Raw genomic sequence first — 18,433 nt, 5'->3', positions numbered from 1 at the left:
TCACCTAACCTCTCTGTGCCTGTTTCTTTGAGGAAAAACAACCATAATGAAAGTAGCACCCACTTCAGACAGGTTGTTGACAGAATGACATGAGATGATATGTGGAAGAAAGCTTGACACCTAATAGGAGCTAAAGAAACATTACCTATAGTAAACATTTGTGTGCCTTCTGGCAAGCACAGTTTAGCACAGTGTTTGCAAAAGATTCCTGTTAGAACTAGAGTTGTCACTGTGTTGAAAGAGGCCACAGAATCCCCTCCCCATGGGCAACAGATCTGCCACCCACGCTGTGCTGTTGCCACTGTCTAGATAGATGGTAAATTAGGTTAAATTCCAGAATAAACTAACTGGGGATACACCAGGCTGGTCAAGGGGGAAAATGTATGGCTAAGTGGCAAGAATTAGCCAGTAAGTACTGACAGAAGTCAAGAAAATATGCTTGGGATTGGATTTTCAAGGAAGCTAGGATTTGAGGCTGGACACACAAGTTATTAACTGGGAGACACTTTCTCAAAACTCAGAATTTAACACCCTAGTAAATCTGGGGCTGTCGGTGTCGATCCCGGCCGGCAGGAAAAAACACACGACACGAGTAGTCGGCGGATAGCCTTTGGTTTATTTTCTCTCTCCGTACGCTCTGCTCCGGGATCTCGGACCCCGCCTGAGGGAAGCCTCCTCTGGTCCACTCCCTGCGGCTCCTTGTGTGCTTCCCTCAGCAATCCTTCTTCCTAGTGTGTGTGTTCGCCCCAGGGGTGGTGCCAGCATATATATGGACACAGTAACCAATCACATCAAAGTAGGCAAGACGAGCTGATTGGCCAGCGTCAGCTGTTGCTGGGCAGACTAGCTCACAGGGCGTGTTGTTTACTAGCTAGGGAGCAGGAAATGGGTGCCATCTTGGCTTATTCGATGGGAGGGGTAATCTAGCTCAGGCTTCACTCCTCACCACAGGCCTCATACCACTCGGTCGATGGGAGGGGCAATCTAGCTCAGGCTTCACTCCTCTCCACAGGCCTCATATCACTCGGCCAGGCTCCCAACATCTCCCCCTTCTTTATTTATTAAGATAGTGCGGTGTGCGGGTCCATGTGTGGTGTCTGAGAGTGGGCCTATTTTGTAGGCCGAGGCATGAGAGAATGTAGAGGTCTATACCCTGCTGTGCATCACCTTGTCTCGTGCATATCCTTGCGCCAGGACCATGCTCAAGGTGAGTGGTTCATTTTTTCGCAGGGCCAGGCTTTTGTGAACCGAACCTGGATGCATATAGACATTCATTCCTGCCTTCCCCTCAACCCTTGAGGCGGATGGCACTGCAGTACCCTTGGTCTCGCATCTCAATGCCATAACTCTCACTCCCTAGAGGACCCTTGGAGTGGAGCCTGTCTTAGGTTGATCAGGAGAATTTCTCCCGTCTTACCCGTCGTTGGCTTGCCCACTCAACTCTTAAAGCTGATATCTTGGGGGAGACACGGAGGGGTCCGCCGAGTGACATTTGAGGAACCGCGTAATCACTAATTACCAACCATAATCCCCGTTCACTACAATCGCTAATCACTATTTTCTAATTATCAATGGGAACACGTCTTAAGCGTGGGGCCCTTCTAGTCTAGGTTCGCAGCCGCGACGGGGAAGGAGACGTACGTAATAATACTAGAACATCCGTAAGAATAATGGCGAGGGCAGCCACATACTTGTTAAAGGAGCCGTGCCTTTCTAGCCTGAGCCCAGAAAACGCTAGGTGTGGAATCCCCTTGACTCTGGGCCAGCAACATCATCAATGTCATATGTGTCTTCTGGGTCGCCCTTATCGACCGCAGGCACCTAAGAGTCACGAGAGTGACAACCATGAGGGCAAGAATGATCCCATACGCAAGAAGTGACGAAGGTTTGAAGAAGGAGCCTATCTGGCTTAGGACATCATCAAAAAAGGAGGCTGTAAGTATAGGCACCTCTATCTGATCTAGCTGTCGGATAGTCATATCCAGGCGCACGCTAGCATTCCAAAAGGAAGAATTATAGGTGGTAAGAACATAATCCTGAAATTGCCTGTAAGCCGAACGGTTGACCTGGATGGGGGTAACGCACAACTGGGTGAATGCCCATCTGGCGTCACACAAATTGTTAGCCACCTCCCAGAGTCCCTGGACTTCCTGAGCGATTAGGTCGATTTGTTGCTGTAACGCCATTATGGCGTTGTGCTGGAGGAGGTTAACTTCTTGTTGCTCCCTCAGCGCCAGGGAGGTGGTGTCTGTAAGATTGGCAAAGGCCTGAGCCGTCAGCGTAGACTGGGTCAGAGCAACGGCAGCCGTCACAGCCGTCGCAGTCAGAGTCACGAACAGTGCTGTCAGGGCCGCTGTGATCCCAAAATCTCTCTTACGTCTGAGCACGGGTAGTTGGTCCTGCTGATAGACGGGATGAACCCAAACAGATTCGTTAAAGGGAACCCACATCAGTGGGGGTCGAAGAGCCAACATAGCATACGGGAAAGACCCATTCCAGCAGTTCCCTGTAAAGCATGGTTGGTTACTGCATCTGAAGGTGATGTCAACAGAGAATACCCACAAGTAGGGCGGTTTTACGCATGCAGCCTCAGAATTAAGGGTGACATTGGTGGTTCCATTAGAGGCAGAAGCGTTAATAGCGAGCATGGGTCTTAAGTCCATGCAGGCTCCGGTGGAAAGGCACAACCAGTTTTCATTAAGGGGGAAGGGGAAACTTATTGCCAACCTGTTGTTCACTCTCAGGTAGGACTCCCACCAGGTCAGCGCGAATATGTTGTTACTACCGGATGGAGGAGAAAACCGGGACCACCAAGACATGTTTAGATGAGTCACTCCCACGCCGTCGACAGTACAGGGCTGCCATGAAAGTTGTGACAGGTCCACCATCTGTCTTTTTCGGCTTGGGGACACACGGTATGGGCATGTGGGGAAATCGGGACGGGTGTGCATGGCTGCTCGGGGTTTGCAGGTTGAGTTAAAAGTGATGACTCTGCCGCTAAGTAGGCCGGCTTTAAAACATCCAGGCGAATGCAGGGATGGGACAGACAACCTCACTGTCAGGGAGGTATTATACCACTTTACAAGGAGGGGCAGGAAGCTAACGCAGGATCCCCGATGACACGAGGGGTTACTATTAGTGGAAAAAATGACCACATCATTAGTGATGGGAAGGTCAAAACGTATGGGTCTGATGGTCAGTGGTATATCTGGTATGCAAGGCAATCTGGCGGAGCAGTTTTTCGCATACAACTTTGGGAGAGAGGGGGCTGTAGTGGAAATAGCGGCTAGCGCTGGCGGGTGATGTATTGCTGCCCACACCAAGTCTGCTCCTATTTCAGTAGTAGTGGTGAGCATCAAAGCCAGAAGGAAGGGGGCTGCCGGAAGGCGGCGTGGCCTAGCCACTCTGGCTGCACCGTACCCTAAAAGAGAGCCAATTACCATCGAGAGCATAATCATTATTGTGTCCCATAAGTCATACGGTATTCCTCGGTCAAGCAGCAATATCTTGGTCGGACCGATCTTGATCAGGCTGTCCGCTGCCGTTGAGTTTTGGAGTGTCTCCTGCATTGTGTTTCGTTGGATTCGCCACGCGCGTCAGCCGCTCTGGGACCCACAATGGTTCTCGTCCTGGTTCCTGTGGGAAAACACAAACCGCACCTCGGTTCCAGCTAACTACTGGATCCGGGCCCATCCATTGTCCCGTCAGGACATCTTTCCATTTCACCCATCCCCTATTGCCAGGAGATGGATTACAATGTTCCATAGCCGGGGAATGATTGTTGTTGTTCAGGTTCAGAAAATTGTATGTGAACAATGCCATGGAGAGCCGTGCCTTTGGGGGCAGGCCCTGACTTATTCCCCCTTTTTGTTTTTGTAGAATTTCTTTAAGGCTCCTATGAGCCCTTTCAATAATTCCTTGACCTTGGGGATTGTATGGGATGCCATGTTTCAACTGTACCCCCATTTTTTCACAGAACTCATTAAAGGCTTTGCTTGTATAAGCTGGTCCGTTATCAGTTTTTAATATTTTTGGTTTGTCCCATGCGGCCCAAGCTGTCAGGCAATGATTAATCACATGAGACGCCTTTTCGCCTGTTTCAGCAGTCGCGAATATAATATGAGAGCAGGTGTCCGTAGAGACATGAACATATTTAAGAGATCCGAATTCCGTCATATGTGTGACATCCATTTGCCAAGTGTCGCCAGGAATCAATCCCCTGGGGTTAACTCCCGTTGATACGGCGGGTGTGTATGTGGCGCAAGAGCCGCATAACCGTACGATGTCCCGCGCGTCAGCCCTGGAAATGTGGTACTGGTTGGCTAAGGTCCTGGCGTTGACATGAAATCTGTCATGAAACAGACGGGCTTGTTCTATTGAAGATAACATATTGAGTATCCACAACGGGCGAGTGGCCACGTCAGCAGCCACATTGCCCTGCACCATGGGCCCTGGTAGGCGTGTATGTGCCCTTATGTGAGTGATGTATATTTTGTTGTGCCTATTTTTAAGCAGAGTCTGGATGGACAAAAACAAATTAGTCACTTTGGAGGTTGGCTTAATCGGGCCTGCAGTCTCAAGGACCTGTACGGCATTGATCACATATTTTGAATCAGAGATAATATTAAGGGCTCCTGGGAACTTCTCAAGGACGGTTCGTACAATCTGTAACTCTACCACTTGTGGTTGATCTGGTTCAAATTGTATGCTGATCGGGGGCATACCTGAGACCACATAGGCCCCTATCCCGGTTTTTGACCCGTCCGTATAGACTGTCGTTGCAGGAGTAAGAGGTGTGGACGCGGTGATTTTTGGAAATATCACCGGATGTTGAGTAACAAACTGTAGTATAGGGTCCTTGGGGAACTGGTTGTCTATCTCCCCAAGAAAAACACATCTCAGGATGGCCCAAGTATCTATACAAGCAGTCAGGATTTTTATTTGAGAAGCGGTATAAGGTACCCGAATAGCATGGGGTGCAGAGCCAAAATGTTGGATAGCCCTGCCATGTGCCTCCAAGGCCAGGGAAGCGACTGTTTCCGGATAATGTTCGATAATCTTGGCAGGTGAGACCTTAGGGTGCACCCACAAAAGTGGTCCCTTTTGCCAAATCACTGCCGTAGGTTGAGAAACGGTCTGCAACAAGCAGACCTCAAAAGGCTGTTCTGAGTCAATTCTCCGCAATGTAGCTGTACTTAGGGCTTCCTCTATCTTTCTCAGAGCAACTCTGGCTTCCGGGGTGAACTCCCTGGGGGAGGCAATATCCGAGTCTCCTTTCAGGAGGTCGAACAGGGGCTTTAAGTCCGAGTTAGGGATGTGTAAATAAGGTCTGATCCAGTTTATATCTCCCAGTAGCTTTTGCATGTCATTTAAGGTCCTCAGACTATCTGTTCTGATGGTTACCTTTTGTGGAGAAATCGATGTGGGGGAGACTTTGGTGCCCAAGTAGGTCACTATGTCTCCTCCCTGAATCTTGTCAGGGGCAATATGTAAATTCGCCTTTCTCAGGGCCTTGACCAATTGGCCTAGCATATCCTCCAACTCAGTCATATCTTTTGCACTGATTAGCAGATCATCCATGTAATGAATACACCTAACTCTGGGGAAGGCTTCACGTAAGGGGGCCAGTAGAAAATCAAGATAAATCTGACACATGGTGGGACTGTTGGCCATACCCTGGGGTAATGTAACCCACTCGTACCTCTGATCAGGACTCTCTTGGTTAATGGTGGGTAGGGTAAAGGCGAATCTGTGGGTGTCCTCGGGATGTAGGGGGATTGAGAAAAAACAATCTCTAAGATCTATGGCGTAAACTAACCAGGACTGAGGGATGGCTGAGAGGGCTGGTAGTCCCCTCTGGATCGCCCCCAGGGGTTGCATCTGTGAGTTGACAGCCCTTAGATCATGGAGCAACCTCCACTTGCCTGACTTCTTCCTGATGACAAAGACAGGGGTATTCCAAGGGGAGGTTGACGGCTTTACGTGTCCCGCCTGAAACTGGGTTTTGACTATCTCAGTTAATGCTAAAAGCTTCTCCTTGGGTAAGGGCCACTGAGGCACCCAAACTGGATTTTGAGATTTCCAGGTAATCTTAATTGGAGCGGGCAGGAGAAGTTTCTCAGTGGCCCCTAGGAAAAACCCAACCCGTGTCTACCTTCCCTTTTTTCTACAGGTACGGGGGATGTCCGGCCCTGCAGGGCTGAGCCCAGGCCCTTGCCGGGGACATATCCCTGATTTTTGAGTATCCCTTTGGCTTGGGGAGAGCAGGTGGATGTAAGAGTGACATCCATCTGGGTGAGAACGTCTCTTCCCCACAAGGATACTGGCAGCTGCAAAACAAAAGGTTGAAAATGTCCTCGGTGACCTTCCTCATCACCCCAAGGCAGGGTCACGGCACTAACCTGGGGGGCAGCCACTATCCCCAGTCCTTGGAGCGTGTTGTCAGCTGTGTTGGTAGGCCAACTAGGAGGCCAGTCTTTCTTGGAGACGATGGAACGATCTGCCCCTGTATCTAGGAGTCCTGTTATCCTTTTACCGTTAACCCTGAGCGAGAGCATGGGCCTTTTATCAAGAGTCATATGAAGTCCTTCAAAAATTTCCCTAGAGGAGCCAAGTCCCTGACCCCCTCTAACCCGTTGACCGGACCGGGGTCTCTCATGGAGGCTGGGGAACAGTAAAAGTTGTGCTATCTTATCCCCCTCATTAATTACTATGGTCCCTACATGAGATTGTACCATGATTTTGATGTTTCCTGAATAATCTGGGTCTACAACCCCAGGGATTACGGTAAGGCCCCGGAGGGCTGTAGAGGACTGTCCAATCACTAAACCAACTAGCTTGTCGGGTAGCGGTCCTTTGGAGGTGGTTTCAACCACCTGAACGCCCATATCGGGTGTTAATAGGAGTCTGGAGGCGACACAGAGGTCCACGCCTGCTGGCCCGGGGGTGGCCCCTGTAGGGGGGTGCCATCTTGTGCTGTCCTGTCTAGGGAGTGGGGGCCCGTCCGTAAGGAGGGCCCCCTCTGGCCGTTTTTTGACTCCGTAGTCTCCCTGCCACTAATACGGTTTCCCTGGGCATCAAAAATAGATCTACAATCTTTTGCTTTGTGAGAACCTTTACCGCACCTTTCGCAGGTTCCCGTTCGTCTGTCTGAGTCCTGTCTCTTGGATACAGACTCCCCCTGTCTGGTCTTGGGGCAGTTCTTTCTTATATGGCTGGGATCCCCACACTGGAAACATCCCCTGGGCTTACCAGGGTGATTGGCCTTCTGAGGCCCTGTCTGTTGTAAGGCGGCGGCTAAAAGGGCAGCCACGCCTGAGTTGGATAATGGCCCCCCTATTTCTCTACAAATTTTAATCCAAGCCTCTATGTTTTTACCCTTGTGGGGTGCTATGGCTGCCCTGCAGTCCTTGGTGCACTGCTCGAAGATTAACTGTTTAATAAGAGGAGCAGCAGCACTCGGATCTGAAAAGAGTCTATCAGCTGCCTCCTGCATTCTGGCCACAAAATCCACAAAAGGTTCTGTGTTGCCCTGAACAATTTTAGAGAGGCATTGTGAGGCCGCCCCTGTGTTGCTCACCTGCTTCCAGGCGCGGATGCCTATGTTATGTATCTGTTCATACACATTTGGAGGGAATCTAGTTTGATCTTGAGCGTACTGACCCTTACCCATAAGCATATCCTCATTTTGCCCTCTATGGCCCCTAGCCGCATTTTTTTCAGCCTGTTCGGCGGCGAACTCAGTATACCAGGCGCGCCAATCCAGAAAAGCCCCGGGGGCCAGGCAGGCTTTAGCCAGTTGGGCCCAATCACTGGGCGTCAGAAAGCCACCGGCAGACAGATTCTCCAACATTGTTATAGTGTAAGGAGCAGTAGGGCCAAATGTGGCAACCGCATTTTTAAGCTCCTTAATTTGCTTGATCTCCAGTGGTTCCCAGTAATTGGGTCCTTGGCCTTGCGCCAGGAGCACCGGATAAAGCCCACATTGTTCATACTCATTCGCCCCTTGAGGAATCTGTTCCATTCTAAATGTCCATCTGCGAAAATACCTTCCCTGGGACCTTGGCATTTTTTCACAGGGTGGTGCCTCCCCATGAGATGTCTGTCCCTCCCTATCACAAAATTGTATCTCTTTGTAACATGGCCGACCAGTCTTTGGGGCACAAGATGGCGGGTCGCCAGGCAGACAAGATGGCGGCCCTGCATGTGACGACGGTCCAGGCCACTCCCTCCATGGGGGGGGTGACGGAGGAAGGCCCCAGGCCGCCATCTCACCACAGGAACCGGCGTTTGGGACCTCCCAGGGTGGCGCGGAAGGCTCTGCGACTTTCCGTTGGGGAGTGTTCAGGAGTTTCCTTCCCTTCTCTAGGTCTGTCTGCATCTTGACTAGGTCTCTACGTAAGGCTGTGAAGGGATTAGGGGGGTCACTTGCTTCATTGTCCTCGCCTTCCGAGGTATCTGAGCCCGAGGAATCCGAGGCAGGGGGCACCTCTCTCTTGCCTCGCTCTCGCGAACGCCTCTGCACGCTCCCTGCGACGGACCCCTCTCGGGAGGACTCCGAGCGGGCCCCTTCAAAAGCTCGGCGGGCCTGAGAGAGCCCATCGGCGCTATCCTTAGCCCCATTCCTCTCCCCTTTGAGGCAGGAATGAATCATCTCCCAGAGCGGCCGAACCGAAAGCGGGAGTCGGCGCTCCTCTTCTGCTCTTTCTAAATCCTTACCTAATTTCTCCCAGCAAGGTAGGGACAAGTGCCCCGTCGGCAGGAACCAGGGTGCCGCCTCATCTACTTGTTGGAGAAATTCCGTAAGTGTCTTGGAGCTCATTGATATGCCTGAAATCTTGAGCAGGTCTTTCACCGCTCTTACCAGTGACTTGGAACTCTTAGTGGGTAAGTTGCCCATGCCTGTCACTGAGGAGTTCGTTCTCACCGTGTGAGGCTAACCTGCCACATACACGTGAGCTTGAGGGGAGTCTAAAAAGCCCTGTAGGTGCGCGCCACCCAGAGCCCAGGTCTATCCCCTACTCACCTGTCCTGCAGAGCAATACTGGAGCGTCGTCCGCCTCGTCTCGGGGGTGATCAGTTCCCCGTACGGGCCACCAAATGTCGGTGTCGATCCCGGCCGGCAGGAAAAAACACACGACACGAGTAGTCGGCGGATAGCCTTTGGTTTATTTTCTCTCTCCGTACGCTCTGCTCCGGGATCTCGGACCCCGCCTGAGGGAAGCCTCCTCTGGTCCGCTCCCTGCGGCTCCTTGTGTGCTTCCCTCAGCAATCCTTCTTCCTAGTGTGTGTGTTCGCCCCAGGGGTGGTGCCAGCATATATATGGACACAGTAACCAATCACATCAAAGTAGGCAAGACGAGCTGATTGGCCAGCGTCAGCTGTTGCTGGGCAGACTAGCTCACAGGGCGTGTTGTTTACTAGCTAGGGAGCAGGAAATGGGTGCCATCTTGGCTTATTCGATGGGAGGGGTAATCTAGCTCAGGCTTCACTCCTCACCACAGGCCTCATACCACTCGGTCGATGGGAGGGGCAATCTAGCTCAGGCTTCACTCCTCTCCACAGGCCTCATATCACTCGGCCAGGCTCCCAACATGGGGCAACCTTTAGAAGCCTGGCAAAAATAGTAGCCAATTCTAAGTGAAGTAGGAGTTCTCTACCATCTTTCCTCTACCCTGGTAAGTGGGCACATTGAAATGGACATACCAGTGACCCTTGCTTCTCAAAGATTCTGATTCCGTATTTGTGAATTAGGCTACTGAGAAAAATGTATTGTAAACTCAAATTGAATACCTGCAGCACCTCGTGGTCATTTATGGACATGCCCAAAATGATGAAAAGTTTGAGTCAGCTCAATTATAAGTTCCCAGCTGAGATTTTTTTTTCCTTAAAGTGATCCTCTTGTTTCAGCTCTCATGCTATAAGCAGGTACTCTTTTTCACTTGGTGCTGTTTTTTGTTTTTTCTTTGAGAGTGATTGTATTTTTGTGCATTATTCTTCCCCTTTGGTGAACTCACTTTTCAAAATGGTGTGCAGGCAGACATAGTGCTGAAATGCTTTCTCAGGGCTCCCAAACACAAAGCAAGAAAATATACGTGTTAAAGCTTCATTAGGGCACACATCATAGTGCCATTGTTTGAATTCAATGTTAATAAATAACAATACATATTAAGTAAGGCATCTCTAAACAAAAACACACACAAAATAAGATTGCTGTATTGATTAGTAGACAAAAATGCTGTGATCAGAGGCTTACAGGAACTTAAACTTTACCTAATCTTTCCTCTAGGAGCAACAGTCCAATATTTGCTGAATTACTCTGTTCCACAGAGACTTTATAAGGCATGATTAATGAAGATAATCAGAAACAACTGTGCTTTTTGCATCCATAGGCTTCAACTAGTAACCTTTCCCACAAGGAATTTTGGGAAATATAGTTCCCAAACTTCCAAACCCCATTAATATGGGAGGAATGTAAAAAAGAGATGGGGCACTAAGTGGAAAAAAAAGGTTAATGATTGCCCTAAGGTCTACAGTATACAATGTGTGTGTGTGTGTGTGTGTGTGTGTGTGTGTGTGTGTATGTGTGTGTGTGTGTCCCTGCAGTTGAGTCATGCTGGTGATTGAACCCTGGGATCCATGCATGCTAAGCCCATGCTCCACCCTTGAATTATACCCTCAGCTCCTACAATATACATCTTTAATTACTCAGAGCTTATCTCCAAATACTGTTATCCTGTTTTGTATATGGTATAAGGACTTTGTTACCTGTAGACATATGTAATGACCTAGGTAATGAAGCAGCTTAATTTCCTAGGGCTGAAGGCACAAAGCAAAGAGCCTAGATCAACGATGATGAACCTTTCAGAGCTTTCACAGATACAAACAGAGCACTGTGGCATGCGTGCCACAGGTTCACCACCACTGGCCTAGATTGTCAGAATTCAGAAAAACAGCTCAATGAAATGGGACTTTGACTTCTGAGAAGAGATAGGGGCACTGCCCAGCTGGTGCTGAAGGGAAATAATGCCTGTGGTTCTGGGAGTACCAACAGAATAGAAATCAGGTAACAGCCCCTGCTGCCAGATTGCAGGTCTGTCTGCTTCTGTTGCTGGGAGAAGTAGCAAGCAAACAAGACTGGAGTCCCTGTCCATTCTTCCTATGTCTCCCTCCCATTCATTCTCCGCCCCACCCCCCGCTTTCTGCCACTCTTGAAAAATCCAAAAAAAAAAAAAAAAAAAAAAAAGGCTGACAAAGGAGATTTTAAGTTTTCAGAGCCCTACCAGCATCACACAACAGTTGCAGGGAATGAGCTTTATCATGAAAAGTCAGTAGTTTAACAACTGACACAGTCCACCCCTTGGCTTCTCTGCACCTGCCCTTCCACACAAATCTGAATATCTACAGCAAGACAACTTTATGTTTGCACTAGCAAGGTGCCACAGTTTGACGGAAATTTTCTCTCCAAAAAGAAAGGAAAATTATCATGTCTCTCACTAAAACTTTATCTGAGCAGAAGTCTAGGAAAATATTTCTGAGCAATAATAATTACCCATATGGTTGATCCCATACATAGCCTCCATTTCTGACACCTGGATTCATTAGGCCAGCATGAAGATAGTTGGAGAAAGAGATAGATTGACTAAAAATATGTCATCTTGTCCAAGGACCATTACTGGGACCCTCCTCTGTAGGGAACCCACTGCAGACCCTTCTCTGCAGTGACAGGCTCTGGTGAATCTTCACATGGGACACTACTACTGAAGATTAAAGTAATACCTCCGTTAATGAAGTGCTTCCATTTTCAAACAATTCAGTTTGCAAACAAAAGTGTTCAGCAAAATTTTGCTCCCGGTTGCAAACTCTGCATCAGGAGACAAATGCAACTATGGCCATCTTCTCCACATAAACACAAATGCAGCCATCATCCCCAAAATTCTAAAACAAATTAAGTTTATAAACTAAAGTACTATTTTATTTGCAAAATATCCACACTCATTCTTGACCTCCCTGTATGTAAGACTTCTTGCAACCTGACTCTCCTCACCAAGAAGTAAAGCTTGTTTCCCATCCCTGGTGTCTGGTCTGGGCTTGTTTGTTTTGGTAGTGGGACTCAAATTCAGGACATTGTGCCTACCAAGGAAGGCACTGTACTAAATCCTCAGTCTCTGAGGCTGAATTTCTGAGCAGTGCATTTCCAGTAAAAACCAGCATAGGCATAGATTGAGGTTCTAAATTCAGATAGTAGTAGAGGGAACAATAGAGCTGGAGGAAGTATAAGAAGCAGCTGTTCATGTAACTTATACCTTTTAGACACTGATAAGTCCTTCCTCTTCTCTATCATTTCCACTTGACAAACTACTGCTGCTTATGCCCAAACTTACAGTTTGAGGGTCAGATACACTCAGTTCATAATAAGTAACTTGGTCACTGCATCATTCGATGGTCTAGTGTCAGCTCTTCAGCTAACAAAGGCTTGGTAGCAAGACATAAACTGTCTTTCAAAATAAAAACTTACCTAGAGAAGCAGGAATAGCTTTGAAGCGGTATGCATTGTGTTTCTGCTTTGGAGGCTTAGCATAGGCTCCATAAAATATCCCTACTGGCTATATGCATTTGTAATGTCATAGAATGTGCTAGATCAAATTGACCATGTGGTAGACCACCTTGTACTGACGCCTAGATTCCTTCAGACTTTCTCTTGCTTTGGACTCCACAAAACACTGGCAGTTCAACAGGTCCCCTGGTCAGTGGGTGGAGGCTGACTACTCAAATATAACATATGGTGTCTCTGAAATCTAAAAATTTCCCGAGAATCTTGTCTTTTTATAACACTAAGCAATATAAGGTAAAACATCTCTATTTCACATTGGAAGTAATATCCCAGCACAATCTAGACCTCTAGACCTCAGAAATTTTGTGGAAAGGTGGGGGAATCCTGAATCCTTATGGAATCTAGTGCCCACTCTCCAGCTTGTAATTAATTCTTTTTCTTTCTTTCTTTCTTTTCCTCCTCCTCCTCCTCCTCCTCCTCCTCCTCCTCCTCCTTCTTCTTCTTCTTCTTCTTCTTCTTCTTCTCCTTCTCCTCCTCCTCCTCCTCCTCCTCCTCCTCCTCCTCCTTTCTTCTTCTTCTTCTTCTTCTTCTTCTTCTTCTTCTCCTCCTCCTCCTCCTCCTCCTCCTCCTCCTCCTCCTCCTCCTCCTCCTTCTTCTTCTTTTCTCTCTCTCTCTCTCTCTTTTGATACAAGGTCCCACTCTGTAACCCACCCTGGCCTCAAACTTAAGATGATTCTCTTCCCTCAGCCTCCTGTGTGTGCCACCATGCCTGGCTCATATGTATGTTTTTAAGGCATCTAAGCATTTTTAACTTCCTGTTAAACAATATGATTGAAGAAGAATGATACCTCTGTGACTCCCTGGCAACTTGCATGTATGCACGGAGCCCATGCAGTAAAAGCTTGAGCAGCAGCTTACCTGAACCTCAGAATACCTTACAATCCCACAAGACATGGAGGTGTCCTAGACTTGCTTGAAATCATCTTTTATTTACTGCTCTGTCCCCACTAGCAAATGTCATAAAATAGTTTTCTGTTGTCTCCCAGGTTCTGATAGGATGTATGAAATCCTAGGTCAACCTTTCAGAACAGAGCCACAGAATCTGTTTTACATACTGTGAAGCTGCTAGAATCAGCTCTTTAGCAACCAGGGTCCCCCTGCAAATCATTGCCCTGTTTTGTTTTCATGTGGTTTTTATTGGTACGTGAGATAAGGACTTGCAAGGTCAGCCTTTGCTACTCAGCTTTTTGTTATCTAAGTAATAAACCAAATCTGAAAGTAGCTTGTTGTAACCCTTCCAGTCATCAGTCAAGACTTGGCCTCATTTTATGTTGTATGCTTGACACCAACACACACGATTTGTCAATGTGGTGCACCACTATGATGTTCTATGGGATTTCAAAACACTCAAGATCTTTATAGATGACATTATGGAAGATTACAAGGGAGATAAAAAATTTTTTTAAAACTCTAAAGCAAAAACAAAAACATATATGTTAGGTTAAAGCAAATTACTTCTAGTGGTCCCTGCAACTTCATAGAGGAAAAGAGTTCATGTGCTTTGTTTTGTTTCTAACTCAGTATCTACATACCAGGTACCAGGACCGTGTTAGTTTGCTCTAAAAGAGAGTCCATAGCTGGAATAGTAATTCCAGTTGGAGTAACTATCCTGTGAAGTTGTACTATAATAGGAAAAACATACTTGATGTTAGTCCCTGGTTTTTGGTATTGAGTTCCTAAAATCTTTGTCATTTCCGAGTAACAGGAGTGAGTGGCACATCTTTTGTTACTTCTTACAGCTTAAATCTAAAATGTTCTCTAACAGTCTCGTGGTTTAGAAGGTCATTCGTTCATGGGGTGGCACCTTAGTTGACTTGCTGTAGGAGTTAGACTGGAAGGGATCACCCCGGAAGGTGATCTGGAGGTTGTGTCTCCCCCACCAGGCTCCTCCCCTCTAACTGCCTCCCGGCTGCCCGGCGGCCGTGAGGTGAGGGGGTGTCCTGTGCTAGGCCTACCAACTATGCCCTTTCTGCCTTGGCATCAGCTGACTATGGACTGACCCTTTTTAAAGGCATGAGCCAAAATGAACCTCTTTTGCCTTTGGTTCTAGGTGCCCACTTGCATATTTCATGACACAGTTCTCGAAAGTCCCTCCTGGGATGCAGTGTTACGCTTGGTTGACTATCTTCCTAAGGAAGCAGCTTCTGCTTGACTTTTGCTGCCATAATACCCTTTACTCCACGGGTTAGACAGCCTGTGTGAGTACTGTGCCAGTTGCTTAGAGCTAAGAAGCTGGAGACAGGGCACATGCCTGTAATGCTAACTACCCAGGAGCCTGAGGCAGAAGGATTGCAAGTTCAAAGCCAACCTGGACCACAAATTAAAAGCGCTGGGCATGTAGCTCAGCAATAGAGCGCTTGTCTATTACATACAGCGACTTGGGTTCAACTCCCTGTACTGAAAGAAAAAGATAGGAAAATTACCAAAGGTAGTTCTTTGAAACTACTGGACCCATAATGAGACATATTCTGGCCAAAACTCTATTTTTTAAAAAAATCTGGTTACTTTAAGCCCTTGCCGTGACAGATGGGCCTTAGTGGTATTTTATATTTCAAGAAATCAGCACCTTTTTAGAGCGTGCAGTGGAACAGGTGTCTCTATCCTCCCCCAGTTTTTTCACTTTCCTTTTTTCTAGTTACTATTTTCTTTCTAATGGTAAATTTTTGCAGTATGCCCTGATTACAGTCCCCGTGGGGAGTCAGCATAGGACCACAACCCATCTTGATTCTTTTGTTCATCCTCCCCTTTCTCTCCCTAATTCCTCCACTTCTTGGTCCTCTTTCTTTTTGGCAAAAGATCTATCTCACTGTTTCCTATTATCTATCTTTTATTTTGCTCTTTAGTTGTTTATGGGTTGGGTTTCTCATATAAGATCAATCATGTGATATTTAACTGTGTGTCTGCATTTATTTCACAGAACATTATGACCTCCAGGTGTATCCATTTTCCTACAAATGACTCAAGTTTATGCTTCTTTATGGCAAGGTAGTATGAATACCATGGTTTTGAATCCATTCATTTGTTGACATATAAGCCATTTTCAAGATTTAGCTCTTATGAGTTGTGCTGCTGTAAACATGGGTATGCATGTATCACTGTAACATGACATCTTTAGCTTTTTAAGGAAGACACATACATGGGAAATAGCTAGGTCAAAAGAATTTCTAGTTTTAGTATTTTTAATAATTCTCATCTTGATTTCCATAGTGGTTGCACTAGTTTACATCCCTACTGACAATGTAGAAGGGTTGGTTCCTTTTCCCTTGCAGCCTCACTGTCATTTGTTATTATCTGATTTCTTTTTTTTGTACCGGGGATCAAACTCATGACCTTGCACTTACCAAGCAAGCACTTGAGCCATTGAGCTAAATGCCCAGCCCTTATCTGATTTCTTGATGCTAGCATTCTTTCTGGAATCTCAGTGTTGTTTAAATTTGCATTTCTCTAATGGCCAGAGATACTGAAGATATTTTTATGTATTTACTAGCTATTTTACTTCTTCTGAGCAGTGTCTGTTCATTTCAGTTGCGTGTTTTGCTTGGGTCCTTTATTTTGGGGTCTAACTTTCTTGAGTTCTTTATAAATGCATCATCTATCCAAAGATTTGCTGGCATTTTTTCCCATTCTGCAGGTTATCTCTTCATTTTGTTTATGTTGCTTTCTTTTCTTTACAGAAGCTCTTTAATTTGAAATGATCCCATTTGTTGAGTCTTGGTACTATTTCTTATGCCTTTGGAGTTCTCTGCAGAAAGTCCTTGCCTACACCTGTGACTTGAGTTTTACATGTTTTGTCTTCCAGAGAGTTAAGTGATTCTGTTTTAACATTTAGATATTTGATCCATTTTTATTTTATTTTAGCACATGGTGAGAGATTCAATCTTCTGCATGTGGATAGCCACTTTACCCAACACTATTAGTTAAAGAGGCTACATTTCTTCTGGTATGTTTTTGGTCCCTTTGTCAAAGATCAACTAGGTGGATGTATTCAGAGTTGTTTCTGCATCCTCTATTGTGTTCCACTGATCCACATGTCTAGTTTTTATTTCTTCTTATTTAGTTGGGGAGTCCACACTATTAGTACAGGCTGGCCTTGAACTCACTTATGTAGCACAGGCTGCTCTTGAATTCACAGCAATCTTCCTGCCTCAGTACCTGCCTCCCAAGTACCGGGATTACAAGTATGCTCAATGCCCAGCTCCACATGTCTGGTTTTGTGCCAATGCCATGCTGTTTTTATCACTGTAGCTTTGTAGTGTAATTTAAAGTATGGGATTATGATGCCTCCTGTTTTGCTTTAGTTGATCATGGTTGCTTTTGTTATTCTGGATTTCTTCTTTTTCCATATGAATTTTAGGATTATTTTCTCTAGTTCTGTAAGGAATGCCATTGGGATTTTTGTTGAGATCCCATTAAATCTGTATGTCAAATATCCTCCTAAAATTTTATGCTGAAATTCTTTTTTTTTTTTTCTTGGTACAGGGGATCAAACTCATGACCTTGTGCTTATCAAGCAAGCACTTGAGCCACTGAACAAAATCCCCAGCCCCTTTATTCTGAAAGTCTAACCCCAAGATAATGGCATTTGGAGACAGAGCCTTTAGGAAGTAATTAGTTCTTGGGGGCAGAGTCTTCATGAAAAGGACAAGGGCCGGGGATTTAGCTCAGTGGCATAAGTGCCTGCCTGGCAAGTGTGAGGTTGTAAGTTTGATCCCCAGCACCAAAAAAAAGAAAAGGACTAGTGGCTTTATAAAAAAAAAAAAAAAAAAAAAACATAAAATACCCAGAAAAATTCCTTACCTCTCCATTATGTTAGGGAACAGTAAAAAGATGGGTGTCTATAGAAATTCCTTTTTCAGGTCAGGGATTTAGCTCAGTGGTATAAGTGTCTGCCTGGCAAGCACAAGACCCTGAGTTTGATCCTAGTACCAAAAAAGGGAAATCCCTTTCATGTCCAGGAAGTTCAAATTTGTAATCCCATGGAAACATAATTGGAATTCTAGCAAGTTAATCCCAATCTATCACCTCCAATGCAACCCATGGCAAAAACAAAGACACTAAGACATATTTATAGTTATAGGGAACCAAGAGGTCCTGAGCCCAGATGAGAGTTTGGTAGAACAAAGGACTCAACCAGTGCCTAAGCCAGATTTTATTAATTCATGAAGAAGGGAGTAGCTTGAGGGTTAGTGACTGTGAGGATGGTGGGAAATATATGAGTACTATAGAAAGCACCTCTGCAATACACAGAGAGAAGGATAGGCAGACAGACCAGTCTGCATGACACAATTGAGACGGCGGTTAATGTTTAAGGGGTGGGGCTTCAGCTCTGATGTGCAGACTTTTCTGCCCTGGGAAAGTCATAGCCTCTTATCTTAAACTCACAGTTGACAGTCCTGGAGTGGTGGTTCTACATCCCCTGCAGCTCAAACATGTTTTGATGGGAATTATGGGGTGGGGAAACAGCAACTGTCACCTAGAGTCAAAGATTACACATCAGCACCTCAGCTAGCCCTATTTACATTGCTTAGAGCCAACTGAAGGAAAAAGGAAATGGTTAGTCAGGTCTGTACACATCAGTACATGAGATAGGGCCAGGTTTAGCCAAAATGCAGATGATTGCTCTCTGTTCAAAGAGAGTGAACCAGGTGGTTCTCAATAGGTGTCCATGAGGAAATAAGTCTTCATGGGACAACACCACCTTGATCTTACCTTTCTTAACCTCCAGAACTGTGCAAAATAAATTTCTGTTGTTTATAAGCCATCTAAGACTATGATATTTTATTACAGCAGTGCAAAGGATCTAATATTCCTCACAGACAG

The 18,433-nt window shown here is 46.3% G+C and overlaps 1 protein-coding gene across 1 annotated transcript; it reads right to left on the bottom strand.

Annotated features, from left to right (window-relative positions):
* Positions 1–596: 596 nt before the first annotated feature.
* On the bottom strand, positions 597–12,951 carry LOC134470929 (uncharacterized). Its single transcript, XM_063227740.1, has 2 exons — positions 9,026–12,951; positions 597–3,636 (listed from the first exon to the last, which is right to left on the bottom strand). Exon 2 carries the CDS (start codon positions 3,567–3,569, stop codon positions 1,695–1,697), a length of 1,875 nt encoding a protein of 624 aa, XP_063083810.1. The 5' UTR covers positions 3,570–3,636; positions 9,026–12,951; the 3' UTR covers positions 597–1,694.
* Positions 12,952–18,433: the final 5,482 nt, after the last annotated feature.

The sequence above is a fragment of the Cavia porcellus genome, unplaced genomic scaffold (assembly GCF_034190915.1).
Source record: "Cavia porcellus strain 051 isolate PalLab524CR breed Dunkin Hartley unplaced genomic scaffold, mCavPor4.1 scaffold_1, whole genome shotgun sequence".
NCBI lineage: Eukaryota > Metazoa > Chordata > Mammalia > Rodentia > Caviidae > Cavia > Cavia porcellus.
This window is presented reverse-complemented; position numbering and strand designations above follow the sequence as displayed.